This window comes from Hippoglossus stenolepis, chromosome 23 (genome assembly GCF_022539355.2).
Source record: "Hippoglossus stenolepis isolate QCI-W04-F060 chromosome 23, HSTE1.2, whole genome shotgun sequence".
Taxonomy (NCBI): Eukaryota; Metazoa; Chordata; class Actinopteri; order Pleuronectiformes; family Pleuronectidae; genus Hippoglossus; species Hippoglossus stenolepis.
The window spans coordinates 3,195,079-3,218,500 of NC_061505.1; the positions used below are offsets into that span (position 1 = coordinate 3,195,079).

The window sequence follows — 23,422 nt, forward strand, 5'->3', positions numbered from 1 at the left end:
ACTGCGACTGTGACACGACGACCTCATGTCGTCAAAAGACTCCGACACAACGAGGACGAAACCACAACCACGTTCTCTGTGTTCAAACAAATATAGTTTCCATTCAGCACCTTTCAAAAGCACCAAACATCCACAGCTTCACAAACTCATTCCTCTGTTTGGCTTCAATACGTCCGTCCGTCCGTCCATCGGCGAAACTGAAAAAGATCTCGTTAACAGCAGAACGAGGTAAAATCTCAAACATCGGAAAAAAACAGGTTTAAAATATTGTTTTACGCATTAATGTGAAGAAAGTCCTCATCGGCGATCAAGAAACAGTCCGACCACAGCCCAGTTTTCTAAGGATGCCTTTATTAAAGAGTCAACAACGTGCGCTAGCCGTCCGCTTCTAGAAAAATAACACAGTCATACATTCATCCATGTGGAAATCCAAAAAAATAATGAAAAACAAGGACAGGTTTTTATTTTTAAAGCTCAAAATCCCTTTAGAAGGTGAGAGGGGAACCTGAATGATGCCATATATATGTACTGTAATATACTGTGTGTGTTTGTGTGTGTGTGTGTGTGTGTGTGTGTGTGTGTGTGTGTGTGTGTGTGTGTGTGTGTGTGTGTGTGTGTGTGTGTGTGTGTGTGTGTGAGGAGTAGCTGCACCAAATCCTTTCAGCCCTTTACAACAAAATGAACATGATGTGATGGGTTTGATTATGAATCGATAATTTAAACACAGATAAAGATGGTTGACATGACAACTCCTAAAAGTGAAGCCAAAATATCTGGATCGCCCCCTGGTGGCTGGCCGCAGTATAAGTCATAAACCTGACCCTGAGCGCACGTCAAATCTTTTTGTTCGGTTGATGCTATAAAAGCTGAGTGAAAAAGATCTGAACACAGTTTGTTGACTTGATAAAGATGATAAATGTCACAGTTTAACACCCCCAACTCAACTCTATCCGTATCAATCAAAGGCTTAATATAACTTGATTATGGATTCTGGCGGATCAATAGTGGACAAGAAGCTTCGGTGACGACTGAAACTTCAATGAAACCTTTCAACTGATCAATACTCGTGTGTGTGTGTGTGTGTGTGTGTGTGTGTGTTTCCTGACTGTTCATATGACAATGTATTTCAAAATAAAACCCCTTTCTGGGTGTTTTCAGTTTTTAAAAATCTTCTGCCTCGTTTCCCAGACGACACTCAAACACCCCGCAGAGTCCGCCCGCGGTTGTCACGGCAATTGATGAGGTGTGATTGATTACAAGACCCCTCCGGCGCAGGGCATGTGCGGCGCCGCGCAGCCCCTGATTATCAGGTCGTAGCTCGCAGGCCGGTTGCCACGGTAACCAGGAGACCCGGGCCCATCCCCTCCGCTCCCTGCTCTGTGTTTCCTCTGCGGTTTGTGATAAAGTGACGAGCAGCTGCAGTTTCCTGCTCTTTGGTTCGTTGGACGACGGCTGAGTCCAGTCGACCAGGAGAGTTACTGGAGTATTCCACTAGAGGGCACACCTCAGGGATCAGACCTTGTAGGACGTCCGAATTTAGATTCTGCTAAATAGACGGACATCCATCAACGTCTCCATCTGTGTGTCTTTATGCATCTTCTCTGTCAGCCTGCGGCCACACTAATATGTTTCAGTTTTAAAACTCATCACAGTTGCTATGGTAACGCCTGGCGTCCGCACTACTCCAGAGTTTTCCAGCCTCGTTTTCTTTTTGAAAACTCCGGGGGTTGTGTTTAAGTCGTCCAATTCTTTCACTCTACAGTTTCAAAATGTGTCTCTTTCACTTGTTTGTGACATAAAACTAATTTTATGTTTGTATAAAAAGACGGTGTCTGTCGTCGCTAACCACTTAGCTGCACCCCCCTCGCCGCTGCCAGTCAGCGACAGAAGCCCGGCGGCGTCTGACTCTGCAGCACTGAATGTGACATTATCATTACAGGCTGCTGAGCGAGAAATCAGGTCGCCATGGTTACACCGTGACATTTTTGGGGAACAGTGATTCAGCAGCGGGTCGAGGCTTTTTCTGCCGCCGCCGCCACTGCCAAGACAGCTGGCGGGGGTGAGGTCACGGTGAATGTGTGTGTGTGTGTGTGTGTGTGTGTGTGGTGGAGGTCATGGAGGAGGTTCGGAAAAATGACAGGTGAGGAGGGAGGAGGAGAAAACAATGGAGGGATGAAGAAGGATGGGAATGAAGACACAAGGGAGATCTCATAAAGGGCAAAACATTTGGCCGGAGCTGCTTGTCACATCAGAGTGTGTGTGTGTGTGTGTGTGTGTCTGTGTGTGTGTGTGTTTGATCAGACATGCATAATTTCTCTACTTCACTGCTGACAGTCGTATATTAACCAGAGTAAAATTCAACAGCCTCTGCTCATGCCGACCGTTTGAAGTCGCCGCACCGAGCGACTTCAAGAAGAAGAAGAAGAAGATAAAAAAAGTAATGATGAAATTCTGGTGAAATTTCCCTTTAAAATAGATTTTCCCCAAATAGATAGAAAGGCAAACTCGTTTCTATTCGTCCCCTCGACTTTCCTCCAGAAAACGTCCCGCGTTCCTTTTCCAATCATCTCTCTTCTTCTTTCCTCTCCTCCTTTCCACCCACTCATCCACTCATCCACTCATCCATCCATCCTCCTGCTCACAATAAACATCACCGCGTGTTCGTCTTCATCAGGTTAAAGTGTACTTGTTAAGGAAGAGCTGAACGAGAAGCCAGGATAACACAGGCAACTCAAAGAGAAGCAAAGACAGTCTTTAGAAACCAGTATTATTATTATTATTATTATCATCATTATTATTATTATTCAAAGTCTCTTATTATTACTATTATTACTAGTATAACTGTTATTAGGATAAAATAAAGTTCCTTGGCCCTTGTTGATGCAGAGAGAGGGTGCAGGCTATCGACAGCAGAGCAATGGTTCCATGCCGTTTCCATTTCATCCCAGTGATTCGGTCAAGGTTTAAATCCATGAAGAGTTAAAGGGGAAGTTATTCCATTTCCATTCGTCCTGATATATGTGAATATATATATATATATTTTTGCAAAGTATAAAGTGGGACTTGTTCTGTCTCATTTGGCTGAAGTTTAACGGTCGTTCCGTCTAATTCCAGAGATTTGAAAACGATTTGATTCCATTTTTGTTCCGTGACGTTAAAGGGAAAGACGGCAGCTGGGAAACAGAAGGGATTCTTCTATTTCCCTCCTGGAAAGTTGCTTTGGCTCCTGGTTAATTCCATAATAATCATCATGCGCATTCCAATCTCCCAGAGGAAAAAAATGTTGTACTTTCCTTTGAAATCTCGTCGTCCGTGGTTCTCTTGTGGCATGCGTGGAACACGGCAGACGTTTATAAAGACAGTTTCATCGTAGTGTGTCATGAAAAGATGGACGTTGACCCGGTGGTGATGTTCGAGCAGCTCGGTCAGACGTCAGCTGCGATACGACAACAAAACAAACCCTGAGCAGCTTTAAAACCATTTTACACAATGAAACAGACGGTGACGAAATTAATTCAAGGTCAATTCAAATCTTCATGATTGTGAAGCCCAGATTTCGCCTTTTTCCAAAATCTCTCATTCCAGAAAAACTAGAAAACTATCGCACTGATGCTTGTTTGCTCAGTTTGTTCACTCAGTAGCTCTGTAGGTTACATAGACTGTAAATAAAGATGGACGACAAGTGAAGCAAAATCCTCTCTATCACGACCTGGTGGCAGACAAGGCCATAAAGCCCGCCTCCTCCATGTTAGCGCATGGGGCCTGGACCAAACTAACAAAGACACGTTAACTAAAATTTTCTTAAAGATGGTTTGAGAAACGAGGTAAAACATCATGATAAAAAGCTTAGGCTAACTAGTTAGCTTCATTTTTGGAAAGTGGAGACGTGTCGTCCATCTTTATTTAGAGTGACACCATTTAGCGCCTGCTTGCTATGTAGCATGGTTGCTAACTCGTACAGGGCTTGTGTCTGTGTGATGGTGACAAACTGTCTTTATAAAGATCTGCCATTTGAGGACCGTCGATGACACCGGCCTTTAGAACCCGCTCCATTCTGGGAAAGACATCGTTCTAGACTGAAGAACTCTCCCCCCCCCACCACCTCTCTCTCTGTTCCCCTTGCTCTGAACGTGTTCGTCCATTTTGCAAACAAACAAACAAAGAAAAACAGTCTGGTCGTCCCTTGCTCCTATAGCTGCGTGGTGACCGAGTCCTCTATGACCTCACAGCTGTCCTCTATGACATCGTCGCATGGTCCCACCCACCCGCCCATCATCATCAACCCTCCTCTTCGCCCTCTGTCATCCACACCGCCCTCGCCCGCTCCTCCCATGCTTACGCCCTGGAAAACGTCCTCGCTGGAGTCCAGGAGGCGAGAGCTGGACTCGGACATGTTGGAAGCACAGTGCAGGGATTGGCAGGGGCACGGGGGTGGGAGGGGCAGGGCCAGGAGCGAGTCCCTCCCGTTCGTTCTCCGCGGCGAGAACGAGGGGTTACTGATGTCGACTGAGCGGCCCACCTCGTGCAGGTGGGTCTCGCTTCTGGTCACGTCACTGAGTCCGAAGTCGGAGTGGCTGTGGCTCCCAAGGGGGCGGAGCAGCCCGTCTGAGATGGTATAGGAGGGCGGAGATTGGAGGGGAAGAGGCAAGGGAGGCGCTTTGCGTTTGGAGCGAGAGAACAGGTAGGAGAGGCGTCTGAAGGAGTCCGTCTTTGCGCTGGGAGCTGAGATGCGCTGCAGACGACTCCTCGTGCGAGAAAGTGACGTTGAGAGCGACGAGGAGAACGATGACGAAGGCAAGGGGAGGACGGTGGTGGAGGACGGAGGGATGACGGTCGTCTTCAGCCCATTGCTCTTTGGTATCCCCTCCTCTTCCTCCTCCTCTTCCCCCCATCCGATGCCCTCCTCCAGCTCCCCGTCCTCACGCTCTGCCCCACCTTCTACCCGGGTCATTCCGGAGATGGAGCGCACCAGAGCCGAAACGCAGAGCGTGGCTGCCGGCCTCACCTCATCCTCTAGCGGGGTCATGAAAGTCACGCCCTTTGACCTCTGGCCTCCAAATCCACCACCTCCGCCGCCGTCACCCGATTCGCTGTCATCCTCCGACGCCATGGCGCCATCGTCTCTCATCGTCTCGCTGGAGGAAGAGTAGTGTCGCCGGGGAGGACGCCGGTTGCCGAGGAGATCAAGGACCTCGTAGCGGAAACTGGAGATGTCCTGTTTCAACTCCTGGAAAGAGAGAGAGACAGAAACAATGTGAGTATTGAGTTTTTGAAATGAAAATGTATCTTTTCTACTCAGACTGGCTCGTTGAATATTTGTTCTTTAAAATAAAACCTTTTTTCTCTTTATCCCTTTTGCCATATGGGATCCAAACACAGCTTCACTCCTCAGAGAATAACACAAGTGATTTACTTTAACACACACACACACACACACACACACACACACACACACACACACACACACACACACACACACACACACACACACACACACACAGAGAAGGTGATCTGCACCTGATGTTGATTTTACGCCGATAAAGCCCATAGGAACTTTCCATTTCAGAGCCCGGCCTCGGCTCCAGATGCATCATGGGAGCAGCCGTTAGATCACATCAGAATAACTTATGACGCAGAAGATTTGGATAAATCAAAGAAACTCTCCTGAATGTTTCTATAAACTCAGGCATCAATAAAACCTGTTTCACACTTACAGAAAAATCTATAAATAAGTTTATAACTGGCCTTTATTTCCCATGAGCTGTGTCCGGCTGCAGTTAAAGACCGATTGCGTCACTGCGGCGCGATTAGACTGTTTCATTTTGAAGTTTTTTTTCAAATCCCTGAGAAACGTTTCCCACGATTCATTGGGCTTTGGTGATGAATTGTTTTTCTAAGAGAGAATGGCGTGAGCAATCGGAGAGTCCAAAGCGTGCGATGCGTAAACCTTTAAATCTGAGTCTAAGGCTTCGACTCAACCTGACAGGTAACGCTACACGTTACAAAACCAAGGGCCTTGACACTGCCTCGTCATGTCCAGCTCTGTTGCTAGGCAACAGCAGTACAGGGCGGGACAAGCTGGTGACGCAGATCGCTGGCAGGACTAGACCGTCCCATTTCAAAGTGTCCTTCCATTCCTCGAGCAGCGAAGGTACCAACAGGTGAATCCTCCTCGGGCCAACCCATCCCAGAATTCATTGTTCGACAGCAAACACCTGGGATTCGAACCTGTGACCCTCTGCTCACGGCCTCTGTGCTCATGGTGACACGTCAAAAATCACATTATTTACTGCATCACAAAACACAAACAAACAAAGCGTCCGGCTGCAGACGATGAGATTCACGGTCAAACAACACACAGGTTTATTGTTGACTAACTGTTCATAAACAACATGCTTCACCTTGAAGTTCTCCTCCGTCAGCCCCTCGTCCGTCTTGGCGCTGCGTATCATGGCCGCCACGTACCTCTTCACCAGGCTCCGGATCACTTCCTGTGAGGGACAGTCACCATGGTTACTGAACACGCTCACTCAATGATATTTCATTATTTCATTCATATTTTACATTCCTTCTGTTTTCTTGTTTTTAAGATTGAGTTTGAATTAAACATTTTAGAAATATAAAACATTGATTTAATTTATTCCTTCATTCATTTGAGTGTATAAAATTAATAAAATAGTCAACTTTTCCTTTTAAAACAGTTACAAGCTGCTTTATGGGATAAAAATGAAGAGCTGAAGGTAAACAACAGGAAACAATTATTAGATATGGATATAAACAAAATGCCTTCTGTATTTCTTTCCTCTCTCTCTTCCAGAGCGTGGTCTTTCAGTTTGACAGCAGCACTTATCGATTTCTCTCTCAGATTTTTCTCTGCTCTCACTCAAAACACTGCGCTCGCACTCAGATCTGAACCTGCGATCAATAAGTCCTGATCTCAAATTGAAAGACAACACTCTGGAAAGAATCCTCAACGTTTTCCAAACTATTCTTTCACTCAAGGAAAACGTAAACTTAAAGGAAATTATGAGTCACATGTTGCAGTAAATATAATAATAGGATATATTTCATGTTTTGAGGACATAAAACACACGTGAGAAACAACCCACACTAAGTTTTTCACTGTGATGAATAAAATGAAGGAACTGATGAATTTAAATGTTATTGTCTCATTATTAATTCAGCCAATGACGCGAGTGACCCGGATTGATCTGAAGAGCGAAGACAAATCCACCAGCAGTTGGTGTTCAGTGGGTGGTAACACACACACACGCACGCACATACACACACACACACACAGACACACACACACACACACACACACACACACACACACACACACACACACACACACACACACACACACACACACTGCATCCTCCCACAGTCAACACCTGTGACTGCCAAACAGGACGGTCTGGCGTGCTGTCACTCTCGCCGCTGCCAGCACAGCGCTCCGTTAAAGTGACGGACAGATCCCGACAACCGTCCTTAAAAAAATAAAGAAACTAAACATGGACGTGAATCAGAGCTAAACAGCCGACGGCGCCAAATAAAAAGTACTTGGCGTTGGCGCCGTTTGTCGTCGCTGCCAGAGCTGAGGTGTCACAAGACGAGAGCTCGGGCTTCGGATGATGTGATGAACAAATTCTCTCAAAAGCCTCCAGAGAGTGGACGTTAAAGATGAGGGACGAGGCTGCCAGAAAGATAAAGTACTGATTGTTTTACTGTCGACATGGACGACATCTTAGCATCTAAGCCAAAACAGCTGGATCTCCCCCTGGTGGCGGGCTGCAGCACAGGTCATAAACTCTGCCTCCTCCTCCATGTTTGCAGACGGGACATGGACCAAACTAATTAAATTCAAAGTACACGTTAAATAATATTTTCTAGAAACGTTTCTGATACGTTTGGTTGTAATGTTTGATGATATAAAAACGAGCTGAGGCGTCATGCTGACACCAGCGCCCCCTACAGGTGAGACAAACCTGATACTTTTAAAAAAAACACAGGGGCTATAAATGTTTCGTGATGAAGGAAATTGACTTGACGTGTTTATTTTGCCACAAGGACACAAACAACTGGTGTGTACAAGAAAACTCCACAGGGCATCTTTAATGTGAGGAACAACTGGACACACACACAGACACACACACAGACACACACACTGAGGCCCACAGGGAGCTGGTGTTAGTTTGGACACTGACACAGCAAGATGCTTGAGGGAGATGCAATCTGTTCTGAGCGTGTGTGTGTGTGTGTGTGTGTGTGTGTGTGTGTGTGTGTGTGTGTGTGTGTGTGTGTGTGTGTCTGAAACTCCAGGTAAACCGTGTTTCTCTCTGACGGCTTTTCAATCTTCACTTTATTGAATCCACGTCCTCAGAACCTCTGAACCGTTCATCAACACACGTCCGTCCCAACACCCGAGTGCACGTTTTACCACAATCCCACAAACACACACACACACAAACACACACATACAGACCTGGTAATGCTGGTTCTGTATCAGACTGTCAGCGTGACGTTCCTGCAAAGATAACAACAAGATCATGTTAATATGAGACGTTTCAGCACTTTTCACCAGAATGAGGCGAACATACGGACAACCAGCAAACATAACCCCTCCGGCCACTAGGTGTCGCCGGAGCAGAGACATGAAAAGAGAGCTGGCATTAAACTGACTGTACTCTCCATAAAGAAGAGGTGCTGAGTAATGAACTCGAGTTGATCTCTGTCTCCTCTCAGTGGAAATATATCGTTGTGGAGAGCGGCGTTCTGCTCTTCATCTACATTTCAGGCCGATCGCTGACGCTCTCATCCGGAGTCACAATCATCGGAGCGACAGAAACGAGCAGAACGCCGCTCTTCACCTCTTCACACGATGGAGCCAATACAATCGAGTGCGCTCAGAGCGTTTAAATTAGTTTATTCATCCTGTGACCGAAGCTGCAGCGACGGACACGAAGAGCAAATGTGATTCATACAAAGAAAGACGAGATGAAGAAAATAGATTAACTAAGAAATAAAAAAGGATTTGATTTGATTTGGGGATTATTTGAGCAAAAGCCAATTCAAATAATTTATATGAACGGTAAGAGAGGTGTGTCAACTGAGAAAAGTTTCTGATTCGTCCTCTATACCTGCCTGCTGTCAAATACACACACACACACACACACACACACACACACACACACACACACAAACCTGCATTCCTCCTCCCCACAACTTCCACTAACAATCTATCTCCTCCCTTCAGCCTCTTCTGAGCGATCATCGCCTTCCACATCTCACACACACACACACACACACACACACACACACACACACACACACACACACACACACACACACACACACACACACACACACTGCAGTGCGGCTCTGTGGACCTATGTGGGCTGGTTGGTTTATATAACTCATCTGACTTCAGCTGAGGTAAACATGCCAGCTGCACTCCGTGTGTGTGTGTGTGTGTGTGTGTGTGTGTGTGTGTGTGTGTGTGGCTCCAGATGACTGCACTGTGTTGATTCACTGATGTTCTCTCTGTTCTTACACAAACAGCTGATCTCAGGCTGTTGTTATTATATTTCTGTAAAGTCACATTATTCCATCAGTGTGACCGGAGTCGTTTGTCTGAACTGAATTAATCAGCGCAGATGTTTTATTTTGAAACCGAGCTCCTCCTGCCTCTTGCATTAATTATCCGTCTCTGCACCAAAAACACAACTATACTTTATAATATGATGAGATTTATGTTTTTCCTCTGAAGCCTTTAATTGATAAAACAGCACAAGCTTAATGTAGCAGCGGTTCTGGAGCTTTTCAACACATCAAAACATTTTCAGCAGATTTAGTCCAACAGTTCAACTTCTGTCTCCGGAATCATATGAATCTGAGTCTGTTATTATGACTTCGAATGTCTGAGGCCGTTGCTCGGGACATTTTCTGGAACATTTCCTGCAGCCGTCAAAATGTCCGAGTGAATCTTGAGAAAACAGCAGGAAAATGTCTGGAAGCTTCACAGCGAGCGAATGAAATTACGACTTTATTCTGATGATTTTTTTTAATGATATTCTTGTAAAATTCGCAGAAATTGCACAATGTTACTATACAACTATATATTTATGTAAAGTAAGATGCCACGGACACATTTGGTTTGTAAAACAAAATTTACTCATCTTTGATCTGTCAACATGTGAACGTGAAAAGGTGAGAATCTGAAAAACAAACAAACAGGAGACTTTATCTCTGAGCGGCGACTAAAATATCTTCTCATAAATCTTCTTAAATTATTATCTAACGATCTAATTATTTTTTGCAGTTCTGAGCTAAACTATAAAAAACAGACCCTGGTGTAGAAAAACCTTGGGAACTGTCGATTGGAAAAGTTCTGACTTTTGCGACCCCTAGTGGCCGTTAGATAGACTGAGAGTAACAAACAGACTGCAGAGAATCATTTCAAAATAGTAACTGTCTGAGCTTCACATGTCGAAAACACCAGCACACAACAGGAGCAGGTGTAAAAAACGCAGGTAGCGGAAGCGTCGCTCTCACCGTGAACTCTCGGAGGTTTTCACATTTGTGCGACTCCTCCCCCGGCGGCTGGCCTCGGCCGCACAGCTTGACGTGGAGCCACCCCAGCAGGTACCAGATGGACTTGGGGCTCGGGATGATGTTGAACGGCGGCGGCAGCGTTCCGCCCTCGTCGAAGTAGCTCATCCACAGCTTGGTGCGAGCAAACTTCCACTCGATGTCAGCGTGGTCCTGGGGAGGGGCGGGGCTCGCGTGGTCAGGTCACGATATGACAACTCGCAAACAGTCCAACAAACATGGGGCTGTGGGAGATTTCTTTAGATTTCAGTGCGATGTGCGGTGGCGACTCACGGCGATGAGCTGGTAGGAGTTGTTCATCATGGCGATCAGCATGTTGAGCAGAACCACCAGCGAGATCACGTTGTACGTCCCGAACATGGTCGCCCCGACGAACTCGGTGAACTCGTGCCGGGCTTTCACGTTGGTGACATACAAGTTCAAGAGGCCGAATATCGACCAGAAGAGCGACTGCAGCGTCTCGAACAACCTGAGGAGACAGAGCGCGGGAGGAAGACAACTTTATTCGTAAAACTCACAGAGAGCGAAGACACATCTCGAAATAAAGAGATAAACTTTGAATCAGAACAAATAATGAGTGAGTTTTATGATTTAAAGTGATGTAAGATAATAAAAGATACACCTTAAGAAATGTGGGAATAACACCTGAGTTTGAAGAAATGAATAATTGAGAAGTTCACAGGGATTTTCAGTTAATGTCACATAAATCAAATTATTAGGATCAATGACAAGTGCAACAAATGGATCTTGATGAAAAACTCTTCTGCAAAAACCATCAGAAAAACACGTTATTGAAGCAAAATAGAAATCTGAAAACTGACGAGTGGCTGTAAAGACGTATGTTCACTGAGAGTCAGACTGACGTGACTTTATCTGGATGAGACACAGGAAATGAGCTTAAAAAGCAGGTGAACGTTCGATCGCGCTCGTCCCGTCTGGACAGAACAAACTGTCCTCTGCTGATTTTGTTCTTCTCCTCTCAGAACTTCAGTTACAATAACAAGCATGAAACGATTCCCTGAAAGAATCCTCAGAGTGGAAGATAAGAGCTTCGGCAGAACTCCGTCCGGTGAATCAGCTGCACACGGGAAAACGGTTTCAGTCCAGCGAGCGTCAGGTGGAACGGATGAAATATCCACGCTCAGATTCTTCTGGGTAAAAATAGACGTGGAGTTTAAAACCCCCTCAGGAGGCGTCAGACCCGAGATGGAGCTGCTGCACAGATATTTCTAAAAATACTTTTATTTTTTTTTACTCAAACAACTCAAGTGTCACGGATTTAAAAAAAATGAACATCAGCCGTATACGAAGAAGACTTGAAACTAGAGATTGAGACATAAACTCCTCAGGAAAATGTTTACTGACGTTATGAAGTGAGAAGTAGAGTCATTTTGTGGAGTCGCCCCCTGCTGGTCATTACAGAAGATACAGGTTTCACTTCCTCATTGGCTTCATTTTCTAGCCCCGGGTTAGTTTGATTAGTGTGGACATAGATTTGTACAGACGTAGCCTGTCCACCGTCCGTCCGTCCGTCCTGCGTTCGTCTGTCTGTCGTGGTTATGGCGGCGGTTACTGAATCTTTGATGAAGCAACAATCGGCGGCGAAGGAGAAAAGACGTTTTTGTCTGCAGGGTTTTATATTTGTGCCGCATGAAATATTCAACGCTCCTGGAATTATTCTCATCGCAGTGTGTGTGTGTGTGTGTGTACGTCTTAATTTACTGCATGTGACTGATGCTGCGGCGCCTCCGTTAATGCGCATGTGTGTGTGTGTGAGGAGCTGAAGTGTGTTTCTATGAGTGTGTTAGCGTGTGCAAGGGGATGAATGAGGAACCGAGGAATGGAAGGGGGTTGATGAATGAAGCAGCCGAGTTATGAAACAAGAACAAGCAGAGGACGAGAAAAAAGGAAGTTGGACAAAGAAAACTCGACAATCTCTCTCTCTCTCTCTCTCTCTCTCTCTCTCTCTCTCTCTTTAACCTTTGACCTTTAATTATCTCTTCCATTCGTTAATTAATTATTCTCATCGTCATCCAGTCGTCTCTTCTTCCTCTTCTCCTCCTCTTATCTCCTCTCGACACTCATGTCTGATCTTTTATCTCCTCATATGCCCTCTTTCCTTTTTAGCCGTCCCACCTCCTCTATCGTTTCCACTGCTCTTTTCTCCTCTCATCTCATCTCCTTCTCTCCTCCTCTTCTTTTATTTCCTCATCTCCTACCCTCAGAGAGAGAGAGAGAGAGAGAGAGAGAGAGAGAGAGAGAGAGAGATGTGCGTGAAAGAAACTAGTCTGCAGAGTGTGAGAGGAGGTGAAGGATTATTTACAGCGTTTGTGTGAAGGCAACGAAAAGGCAGCGCGAGGAGGACACACACACACTCTCACTCTCACACACACACACACACACACACACACACACACACACACACACACACACACACACACACACACACCAGGCAGCGTGGTGTTAAACGATCTAACACATTAACGGTGATAAGTGTGTGAAGTACAGATGAGCGAGAAGAGGAGGGAGGAGACACCTGAGCAGGAAACAGGAAATGATCCTGTGAAATCATAGCTCATAAATGTTGATAAGTGTGAATAAGAGTGACACACACACACACACACAGAGGAAATAATCCATGCATTGTAAATTCATGAATGTTGATGCACGGCTGCGTCGCCCACAGGCCTGCGATCGCTCTGTTTGCATAATGCACCATGTCAGCCGTCACTGCGGCGACCTGCTGGCTCGTTTTGTTTCGGCATGAGGCTGATTTACTGACCGCAGACGCTGATCCACCGGCAACGTGTCGCAGCTCATGTGGAGACGAGAAAAAAAACGTCTTTAACTCCTTGTTGTGTTTTTGTATCCGAGGACGAGGAGCTGATTTATTGATCTTTAAAAGAGACAAAACCTATGTTTTCTATTTTGTTGACTTGTGAAGAAGGTATGACGAAGGAATAACAAACCGTTAGCCCGTTAGCCCGTTAGCCAGGTGACCGTTTTCGCGAGTATTCATCGCCGTTTAATGCGTAGAGAGAATAAAACTTGAATTCATGACCTCATCCGTGAACATGATTCGTGCCTGTGTCACATCACGACATGATATATTCTCTACATTACGTAACTTAATCAATATATCAAGGAAAAAGCACAGAAGGTCGTCGGTGTTCGTCAACGTTCTGTCCCAAATAAAAAACCCAGTAAGTTGACTTTGAACCAGACGAGTCACAGCATCACATATTCTGTTTTGTCAAAGTTTAAAAACTGCTGCGACAGTTTAACCCACAAGAGTTTCTGACAAAGAGAAAACAAGTTGAACTCTTCTGTCGACATCTTCGCTGCAGAACCAGATTAAATCAGTTCAGTCTCAGAGCGACTGTGACCGAGGGATGAACTCGACATTCTGCTGGCTTCACTTTCACCAGAGAAAAGACTTCAAGGTTCAGAACGTTCTTCTTCTTCTTCTTCCTTTTGTAAGAGTACACGTCAGAAAAGATTCTGTTAATACCGACGTCGAGGAGGTTGATGTTCTCACTCCTGCTAGTTTGTTTATTTGTTTTTTTGTCAGCAGGATTACGCAAAAATCTACTGAACAGATTTACACGAAACTTGGTGGAAGGATGGGACACGAGTCAATAAAGAACTCATTATATTGGGGGGGTGGATCTAGGAATTTCTTTTTTCTCTTTGTTTAACATTAAACATTTATTTTACATTTTCCCACAGAATAATTAATGGATCTTGTTGAAACTAGAATTAAAGCCCTGTGGTCGTTTTGCCTCCACCAACCAGTGGAGCTTGAGTCTACATGCATGTTTTCCAGACTCATTTGAGGTCCCTGTGACCTTTGACCTTCAAACTCCCATCAGGTCACTGTTAAGTCCAAGTGAACGTCTGTGTCAAATATGAAAAAATTCCCTCAAGCTGTTCTTGAGATTTCTTGTTCACAACAACAGGACGGAAGGAAATCTGAAAGCATGAAACCTCCATAAATATGAGACCCCTTCTTCTTGTCACCGCGGATCAACGAGACAGTTTAAAGATGAACTGATATTTATTTCCTCGCATTGTTCTCAGCTCTTCACTGTAATGGAATCGATCACTAATCAACACGACTATTATCTAAAACAAACCACTGCCTCATCAATATTCAGCCCAATGACTCGGCTTGGTTTCCACCCTGGCTCCCTGAGCAGTGAGTGTGTGTGTGTGTGTGTGTGTGTGTGTGTGTGTGTGTGTGTGTGTGTGTGTGTGTGTGTTGTGTGTGTGTGTGTGTGTGTCTTTGCTGACAAATGAGCCATATTTCAGACTCGGCCTCTCAATGAGCTCGACCCTGGTTTTCGTTTTCCAGGTTTAAAAAATCTGCCGACTCCACACGAGGAAAGAAAAATCCCATCAATATTCTCGACGTCGCCTGAACGAGTCGGAGATTCTACTCGACACAAGGAGTCGTTTCCATTTCATTATCTGCTGCAGCGGAGCTAAAGAGCAGAGTCAGTGCAGCAGCTACACACAGACACACACACACACACACACACACACACACACACACACACACACACACACACACACACACACACACACACACACACACACACACACACACACACACACACACTATATTTGGACAGGATTCGATGCGTTTAATAAAATATAGAGACAGTATTTAAACTAGAAACTGAACTGGTCTGATACCATGTTTACTTCTTGATATTGATTCTGATACCTGGAGTTCTGATCAGATAACAGTGCATTAATAAAAACAATTACATATTTTAACAGCTTTATGTTACCAACCCTGTATGAAGTGATGATTGCTGTCATTGTTGTATGTGTATTAAAACCAGATACATTAAGATTTTTGAGTAACACTGAATCCCTTCACCAGTGTGTCCTGTACACACAACACACACACACACACACACACACACACACACACACACACACACACACACACACACACACACAGGGCCTTGCAGGTAGCGTGACGGCGGTTACTCACGTTGAGAAGGCGTTGTTCTGCCTCTCACAGCGGATGCCCTTACAGTTGCTGGGTTCTTCTGACGCCTTGGTCTCGTAGTAGAAGTACAGCTGGTTCAGACCGTTAGCGAACGCCAGCAGGACCTGCATGATAGAAATAGAAAAAACTAGAATTACCACCCTGTGGTTTTATGTCTCCACCAACCGGTACAGTTCCCATGTGAACATGTGAAGTCACCGTGACCTCTGACCTCGGAAACCAGTTAATCAGCGAGTCTGAGTGAACGTCTGTGCCCAATTAAATAAAAAGTTATTACCAGACAGTAAATGAAGAGAAACTTGAGGATGTCCAGCAGCATCCTCCCCAGTGAGATCTGCAGCGGCCCCAGGTGGGAGTTTGCGGTGAAGAGGGAGATGAGTCTGAGCGAGCTGAAGATGTTGGCGATGGCGAACAGAGCCTCGGCGATGAGCGTCGGGTGCCACATTTCCCACTCCTCCCTGGGACGGGAGGAGTTATACTGGAGGGAGGAGAGGGGGAGGGAGATTTTTATTACTTATCGTCGTGAAAGATAATAAAAAAGTTGATCGCTTTTGTGTCGTCAACATCTTGACAGACAGTTCACACACGATCTCTCTGCTTGTTTGGTTCCCCAGCAGGAGCCAGATGAGATCTCTGATATCAGCGTTATCTCACGATTAGCAGAGCTGAGCTGAGACACAGATCTGTCATCTGTTTTCTCTGTCAATCTCTACGACTGTCTGACTTTAACTGTCTCTCTCTCTCTCTCTCTCTCTCTCTCTCTCTCTCTCTCTCTCCATCCTGTTCCCACCATCTTCCGGCACATCTCGAGGCGTCCTCCTCATTCTAAATTCAGCCATTAGACTTCCACAGGACTTCTTGTCTTGTTAAGTCTGCCTCTACTAGCATCACACGCACACACACGCACACACACACGCCACACACACGCACACACACACGCACACACACACACGCACACACACGCACACACACACGCACACACACATGCAGTCAGAAACAGGGTTAGATGCACACTCATTAATTTATACAATCTTGCACCTTCTCTCAGATGCAGTCGCTCTGTCAGTCAGACTCTCTCTCTCTCTCTCTCTCTCTCTCGCTCTCTCTTTCTCTCTCACACACACACACACACACACACACACACACACACACACACACACACACACACACGTTCAGCTCTTTACAGTTTTTCTAAATATATAAAGAAAATAAAAGACAAAAAATAAAATAAGACACATGCATGTTTCATAATGTGTGTGTGTCCATGTTCGTTTATATGTGTGTGTATAAAATCGTTAGTGTGTATGTACGTGAATATATGTATGCATGTGTAAATATGTGTGCATAAATATGTATGTGTATGTGACCTGTGTAGGAGGACCACCCGCCACCGTCAGTGACTCACAGCTGCCGCAGATGGCCCAGCCGTCTGGTGTGTGTGTGTGTGTGTGTGTGTGTGTGTGTGTGTGTGTGTGTGTGTGTGTGTGTGTGTGTGTGTGTGTGTGTGTGTGTGTGTGTGTGTGTGTGTGTGTGTGTGTGTGTGTGTGTGTGTGTGTGATTTGTTCTTAATAAACAGATAAATCTGGATGTGGATGTTCTCAGTGTGCAGTTAAGTGTTATTACAGTTGAAAGCTGTTTCTGTCAGAAAGAGAAAATGAGCATGAGCATCAAAGTGGAACTGATGTTTGAAGATCACACAAAGCACATAATTAATAAAAAACTAATAACTTTGCATGTTGCTGCTCAGCTCTCAGCTCAGTTTGACCGCCGGACGGATCTTTACCTTGACGTAGGCCACTATCTTCAGGGATATCGTGGCCAGGTACAGGGAGTTCATGGCAAAGTCCATCAGGTTCCACCAGTCGTGGATGTACTCTGTGAATCCACCGTCCCACATCTCCTTGATCTCTGCCCAGATGAACCCTGAAACACACACACACACACACACTGCTGGTTATTTACACACACACACAGTCATGCATGTACGAGTACACTAATGTCACCCATCAGTGGTTTGTGTTTGCTGGGCTTCTGCTCCGTGTCAAAACTGTGGTTGAATGTTTTGGCAGCAGCTTCAGGCGGAAGAGAGACGACATATTTGTTCTGTACGACTGATTCTACACAAAGTCAGTTCGGATTTTAGATTCATCAGTACGATTTAGATCAACTCAACATTACAACCAACAAGTAAAAAACCCTTGTTTCTTTCTGTCAGAAGGAGGAAGACAAGATAAGAGAAGATGAAGATGAAGGAGAACAGATGGTTTTGTATTTTTCTAAGTGACGATGGTTATAGTTTGGAAATGTCGGGTGTCAGCTCTGTGAGAGAATATGGAGATGTAATCAATGGTTTTCAAACCCACTCCACCCCCGCACACACAACCACCTCCTCCACACACACACACACACACACTGACTGACACACACACACACACACACACACACACACACACACACACACACACACACACACTCCTCTGTAAAGGCCTCTCGATGGTCAGAAACAACAGAGACATTAATTTCAAATCTATTTTTGTCTTCACAACATTTAAATGTTACGTTTTCTTGTAGCTCTCGATGCAGAGAAGAGACAATGAGTCATTGATACGAGAAAAGAAAGTGAAGAAAGAAACATATTCTCAGTCTGGACCTGCACCATCTCCCTGAGTGGTTATTTCTACCTTTTCTTCACCGTGCAAATTGCATCCACTTCACTTTACTCTTCTTCAGATGTGGATTGGAACATTTGAGCTGATCAAATTGAGCTCAGGCTGGTTACCATAGATACACGTCCTGTCTGATTAACCTGCTCTCATACACGGCTACGTCATTTAAACTCAACAATGTTGGGTTTTTAAACGAGAATTCAAAATATATAGTGAAGACGTCGGAGGTAGTTTGCCTCGTGATCCAGCAGAGGGCGCTCAGCCTGACCTTTTGCATTCCCCCTGGACCCAACAGTGAACAGCTGGATGACTGTGGATAAACAAAGTCACAGATGAGGCTCGGCTAAACATCCAGATGTTTTCAGCAGCTGCAGTCTGATTCGTTTATCTTTTTTTTTTTTCAGTAAACTTCTTCGCAACTGAAGCAGAAAATATACAATTAAGCTCAAGTGAAAGTCTTCTCAGAATGGATGAAGCGTGAACAGCTACATACCCAGCACCCAGGGGAGAATCATCCACTCCACGATGGTGGGTGGGGGTCCCTGCATGTGGAGGTTGGTGCGGGCGATGTGCTGCGAGGCGAGCAGCAGGAGGAAGAGGAAGGTCAGGTAGGACGCCGTGTGGCAGATGAATTTGATGAAGGGCTTCTTGATGAAGTTTCCCAGGGCGCTCTTCGGCGCCAACAGGTAGATCTGAGGAGGAGGAGGAGAAGAGAGTCGACATACATTTACTTTATGCTGTGTGTTCACAAGATCAGAAAGGGTTTTGTGGGGCTTGACCTTGACCTTTAACCGTTCACAAACAAATTGTAATCAATTCATCCGCGAATGTTTGCTCCAAATTTGAAAGAATTCTTAGGAGATGTTCCTAAAATATTGTGTTTACAAGATGAAGGTCACAGCGTCCTTTGACTTTTGATCACCAAAATCGAATCATTGCATCCTTGAGTTTACTTGAACGTTTGCACCCAATTGGAAGAAATTCCCTCGAGGCGTTCTTTAAATATCATGTTCACAAAACAACGGACAACCTGGAAACATAACACCTCCGACCACTGGGGGTCACCGATGTGGTGGAAAGAGAGGAAGGGGAAAGTGAGACAGGAGATGAGAGAGCGATGAAGATGAACTGATTCCTCCATGAATGAACTGCAGTAACCTCCCTTTAAAAAGCAGCTGCATGAGACATAATGAAGGAGGATGAAGCATCGTCTTAAACAAAAGAGGAAAAACAAAGAAGAAGAGGATCATATCACACCCAGACGTGTCAGATGATGTAACCTGTAATGAATAATAACGTCTACATAAGAAAAACTGTGACAGCGTCTTTCACGTTAACGATCTTTCACCGAGAAGCAGGAAGAGAAAATAGACGAGTGTAGAGAAGATGTTCATGTTCAGTCAGTCGTCACCGCGTCGCTTCATCTGTCACATGTTGTTGTTGTTGTTGTGGTGCTGTTTACGTGTTGTGCTCATCACTGCTGGCAAACTCTCACACACACACACACACAAACAGACACACACTCCTTCTATCCTTCCTTGGCTCCTTGTTCCCTTCCTCCTTCACAAACACCTCCACCATTCCTTCCTTCCTTCCTTCCTCTCTTAAAGTCATATTTTGATATTCGTCTCCTTCCTCAGCCTGTGATGTCATGGAGGACATATGATGACGTACGCGCAGGTAAAATAAATGTCGTTCCTCTTGGACCAATCAGGATGAGAGCAGGAGAATAAATAAACGTGAGCAGTAACTCCTCGGTTGTGAACCGATGCCAAACATGAACGTGTTCTTTATTTTTCAGGGTTTTCATAAAAATGATTGTCTCTGCTCCTAAATAATAACCTCACTCCCTCGGTCTCACACTTAGTTTTTTAGGTCGAGTGCTGTTGTCGTTTCCTAGCAACAGTTCCTCCAATAAACAAAGAGTTTGGCTTAATTGCTGCCTGGCAACAAATTTAGTTTGAGCTTCCTTCCTCCCTCCTTTTTGTGTTTCCTTCATCTTATTGACTCTTAAAATCTTTACTCCTTATTTTTTTGTCCGTCTTTTAAATGTCTCTCAAAATCCTATGTTCATCGTCTGTTTTTTTCAGGGCCTGGAATCTAAATCCAAATTATATTCATCATTTTATTTTATTATATTTTATTTTTATTTACATCTGTAGCCCTTTTGCTCTCATGTGAACTCTCCCCCCCCCCTCACCAGTGAGAAGACGGGAAACAGGAGTCCGATGATGAAGCACGTGACCAGTTTGACCACCCAGTGTCGTCTCCTCCAGCCCGGGAAGCCGTCGTACCACAGCGTGGCCAGAAGCTGCTGACAGTTCGGCTGAGCCACGAACTGACGAGAGAAGGAGAAGAAGAAGAAGAAGAGGAGGAAGAGGAAGAGGAAGAGAGAGAGAGTCAGTAAACACTCGTCTTTATTATTAAATAAAGTTTTCATGTCTAAAGCTGCTGCTGTTTTGCGTAAATCTCCGACAACAAATCAAGTTGCAGGAAACATGATCGGTATCGGGTAACAGCCAGAAACACAATGATGTCACAGTGTTGACCTTTGACCCTTTGGATATAAGATGTCATAACTTCATCACTTTGTGTAAATATATGACTTTAAAAAAATAAACATTATGTTTAAAATTCTCCATCCCTCTTCTTTTCTCTACGATTTAACGAAGCATTTAATCTCCTGCCCTCTGGTCAAGGTTTCTTTCCTTTCCTTCCCCCCCATCCTTCCTTATTCCCTTACTTCCTTTACATCTCATACTGTAAAAAGGCTTTAGAGACAATATAGGTTATCTATCACCAGTGTGTATGTGTGTGTGTGTGTGTGTGTGTGTGTGTGTGTGTGTGTGTGTGTGTGTGTGTGTGTGTGTGTGTGTGTGTGTGTGTGTGTGTGTATTTTTCATCATGATAAATGAGGTGAGTAAACAACCAGCTCAGTTTTTCACACCCACCTTCACAAGGACACGCGGCCGTCATCAACCAAACATTTAGCTAAAAGCTTAAAGAGGCAAACTGCCAGAAACTCCTCGGGACGGCGACTCCACCTGTCAATCACTCTGGGAGTCTGAACATTTGGTGGCAGCGGCGGCGACAGGTTTCCAGATTTCACCAGGAGCGTGGGCTGATTTCATACATAAGTAATTGATCCTGGCTGGTTTCAGTCGGACAGGAGCTGATTCTGAGGCGTCACATGGTCTGAACACGAGCGTGGATTCTTAAGGGTCATTTCTCCCGCTCTCAAACTAAAAGACCAAGCTCTTCAATAAAGAGAAGAAAGAAAATACCCATCCGTCTGGAGCAGGTTCACGCTCCTGCACCTGGTTCAGAGGATGTTAACCACAGACTGTAAATAAAGACGGACGACGCGTGTCCACCTACGCCAACTATCCAGAAATGAAGCCAAAATATCCTGGATACAAACGCTGCCATCTTGCACCGAAGCCGTCATTTGGCGCCACGGCAACAAGGCCCCACGGTACACGAGCTCGAGCAGTTTGATCATGACGTCACATGCTAGCAGACTCAGGCTAACCTCAGGCTAATCTAGCACTAATTTTCTAATTGTTGCAGAGAATCGAGCATCTCACGCTAATCGTTAACAGATGATCACATTTTTATTTTCTCCAAAAAGATTGCCACAAAAAAATTGACGGTAAAAAAAAGATGGAAGATGCATCACCACTTCCTCTTCCACTCCTCCTTCTCTTCTCTAATTCCATGTTTCATCTCATCCCCTCTTCTTTTCTTCTGTACTTCAGACCTGAACCATCTCATTTCGTTTCGTTTTTTTGCCTCTACCTCCTCCTTTCTTCCTTCTTTCCTATTACTCCTCAACTCTTCCTTCTTTCCTTCCCTATATGCTCTAGTAATTTTCCTCCTCCTTCATCACATCCTCTTCCTTTAGTCGTCCACTACTCTCCCTTTCCACTGCTCCTGTCTTTTCCTGCCTTCCTTTCCTCCATCTCTCTCAATCCCTCGCCCAGCTCCAGTTTGGTTTCTTGTTGCTATGGCAGCAGTATGCTAATGAGCGATTCGATCTCTGGGTTCCACTAAACTCCAGCGACCTGCTTCCTCGCTCTCCTTCCCAGGCGGTGAAACGTCCCGGTCCAGGTTCGTCGCCCCGACCAATCAGAGACCCAGATGAGAACGGAGAAGATGAAAACCAAACCACCGGAGGGAACAGAGGTTTTTTTTTTTATGTCTTCATTTGGAACATTGTGCAACATCTTTGCACAGGTTTCATCAAAGTGACCATTTTAATCTACAACCCATGAATCAGCTGGAGTTGTGTAACGCGCAGTGGAAGCTGCAGCTGGTGGGTGGAGGCGTTTCATCGCCAGTGGTCAGCGGAGCAGCAGGATTAATATATGGTTTGTATCCAGGCAGTCGAACGGGCCTCTGTGTTACGTGAATGAGGACGGGAGTGGGCGGTGAGCAAGGTCAGCTGACCTCTGTGACGAGTGATGTCATCCTCCTGTCTGAACGTTACTGCAACGAGACGGGGGACAAATCGAGGGACACAAGGTCTCTCGGATACTTCGAAGAAAACGTTTTATAATGTCACTGTGACAAAAATCCTAACAGGCGACTCTCGCCACTCAGCGGCCATCTTGGTGACGCCTCTGGACCAGGCTCCGACAGTTTCTAAGTGAGAAACACAGCTTCACTATAAACGGTCAATAAAGACGTAAATCGTCACTAAACACAGCAGTGAATCAGAGACAAGATGACGGGAAGAGATTTGCTCGCTCACGTTAAATAAGTGCTGCTCATAACTTTAACCACACGCTGCTGTACAACTTCAGGCGATAAGGACAAACCCAGAATCTAGATTTACTGTCGTTTCAGTCCCTGCAGGCGTTCCTGACATGTTGCCTTCACAATATTGAATTCACCGTGACCTTTGACCTCTGAAATGTAATCAGTTCATCTTTGAGTCCAAGTGGCAAATTCCCTAAAGGCAGACTTGAGATAACATGTTCAAGAGGTTTTTGTGAGACTTTTAATCTTTAACCATCTTAATCTAATCAATCTGAACAGTCGAAGTGGACATTTGTGCCACTTTTTAAAGGACGCTCTCCTTGTAAAGATCAAATCATTCTTGATGTAATTACACCCGAAC

The 23,422-nt window shown here is 45.1% G+C and overlaps 1 protein-coding gene across 1 annotated transcript in view; it reads right to left on the reverse strand.

The window, feature by feature from the left end:
- Positions 1 to 334: 334 nt before the first annotated feature.
- trpc5a (transient receptor potential cation channel, subfamily C, member 5a) overlaps positions 335 to 23,422 on the reverse strand; it is a 67,089-nt gene continuing 44,001 nt past the window's right edge. The window contains exons 9-19 of the mRNA XM_047339003.1: positions 20,501 to 20,638; positions 18,794 to 18,992; positions 17,418 to 17,557; positions 15,912 to 16,112; positions 15,617 to 15,738; positions 10,885 to 11,080; positions 10,555 to 10,764; positions 10,179 to 10,217; positions 8,486 to 8,527; positions 6,402 to 6,491; positions 335 to 5,227 (exon numbers count right to left, since the gene is read on the reverse strand). Coding sequence (XP_047194959.1) covers positions 4,190 to 5,227; positions 6,402 to 6,491; positions 8,486 to 8,527; positions 10,179 to 10,217; positions 10,555 to 10,764; positions 10,885 to 11,080; positions 15,617 to 15,738; positions 15,912 to 16,112; positions 17,418 to 17,557; positions 18,794 to 18,992; positions 20,501 to 20,638 — 2,415 coding nt within the window. The 3' untranslated portion in view covers positions 335 to 4,189. The remainder of the gene's footprint in view (positions 5,228 to 6,401; positions 6,492 to 8,485; positions 8,528 to 10,178; positions 10,218 to 10,554; positions 10,765 to 10,884; positions 11,081 to 15,616; positions 15,739 to 15,911; positions 16,113 to 17,417; positions 17,558 to 18,793; positions 18,993 to 20,500; positions 20,639 to 23,422) is intronic.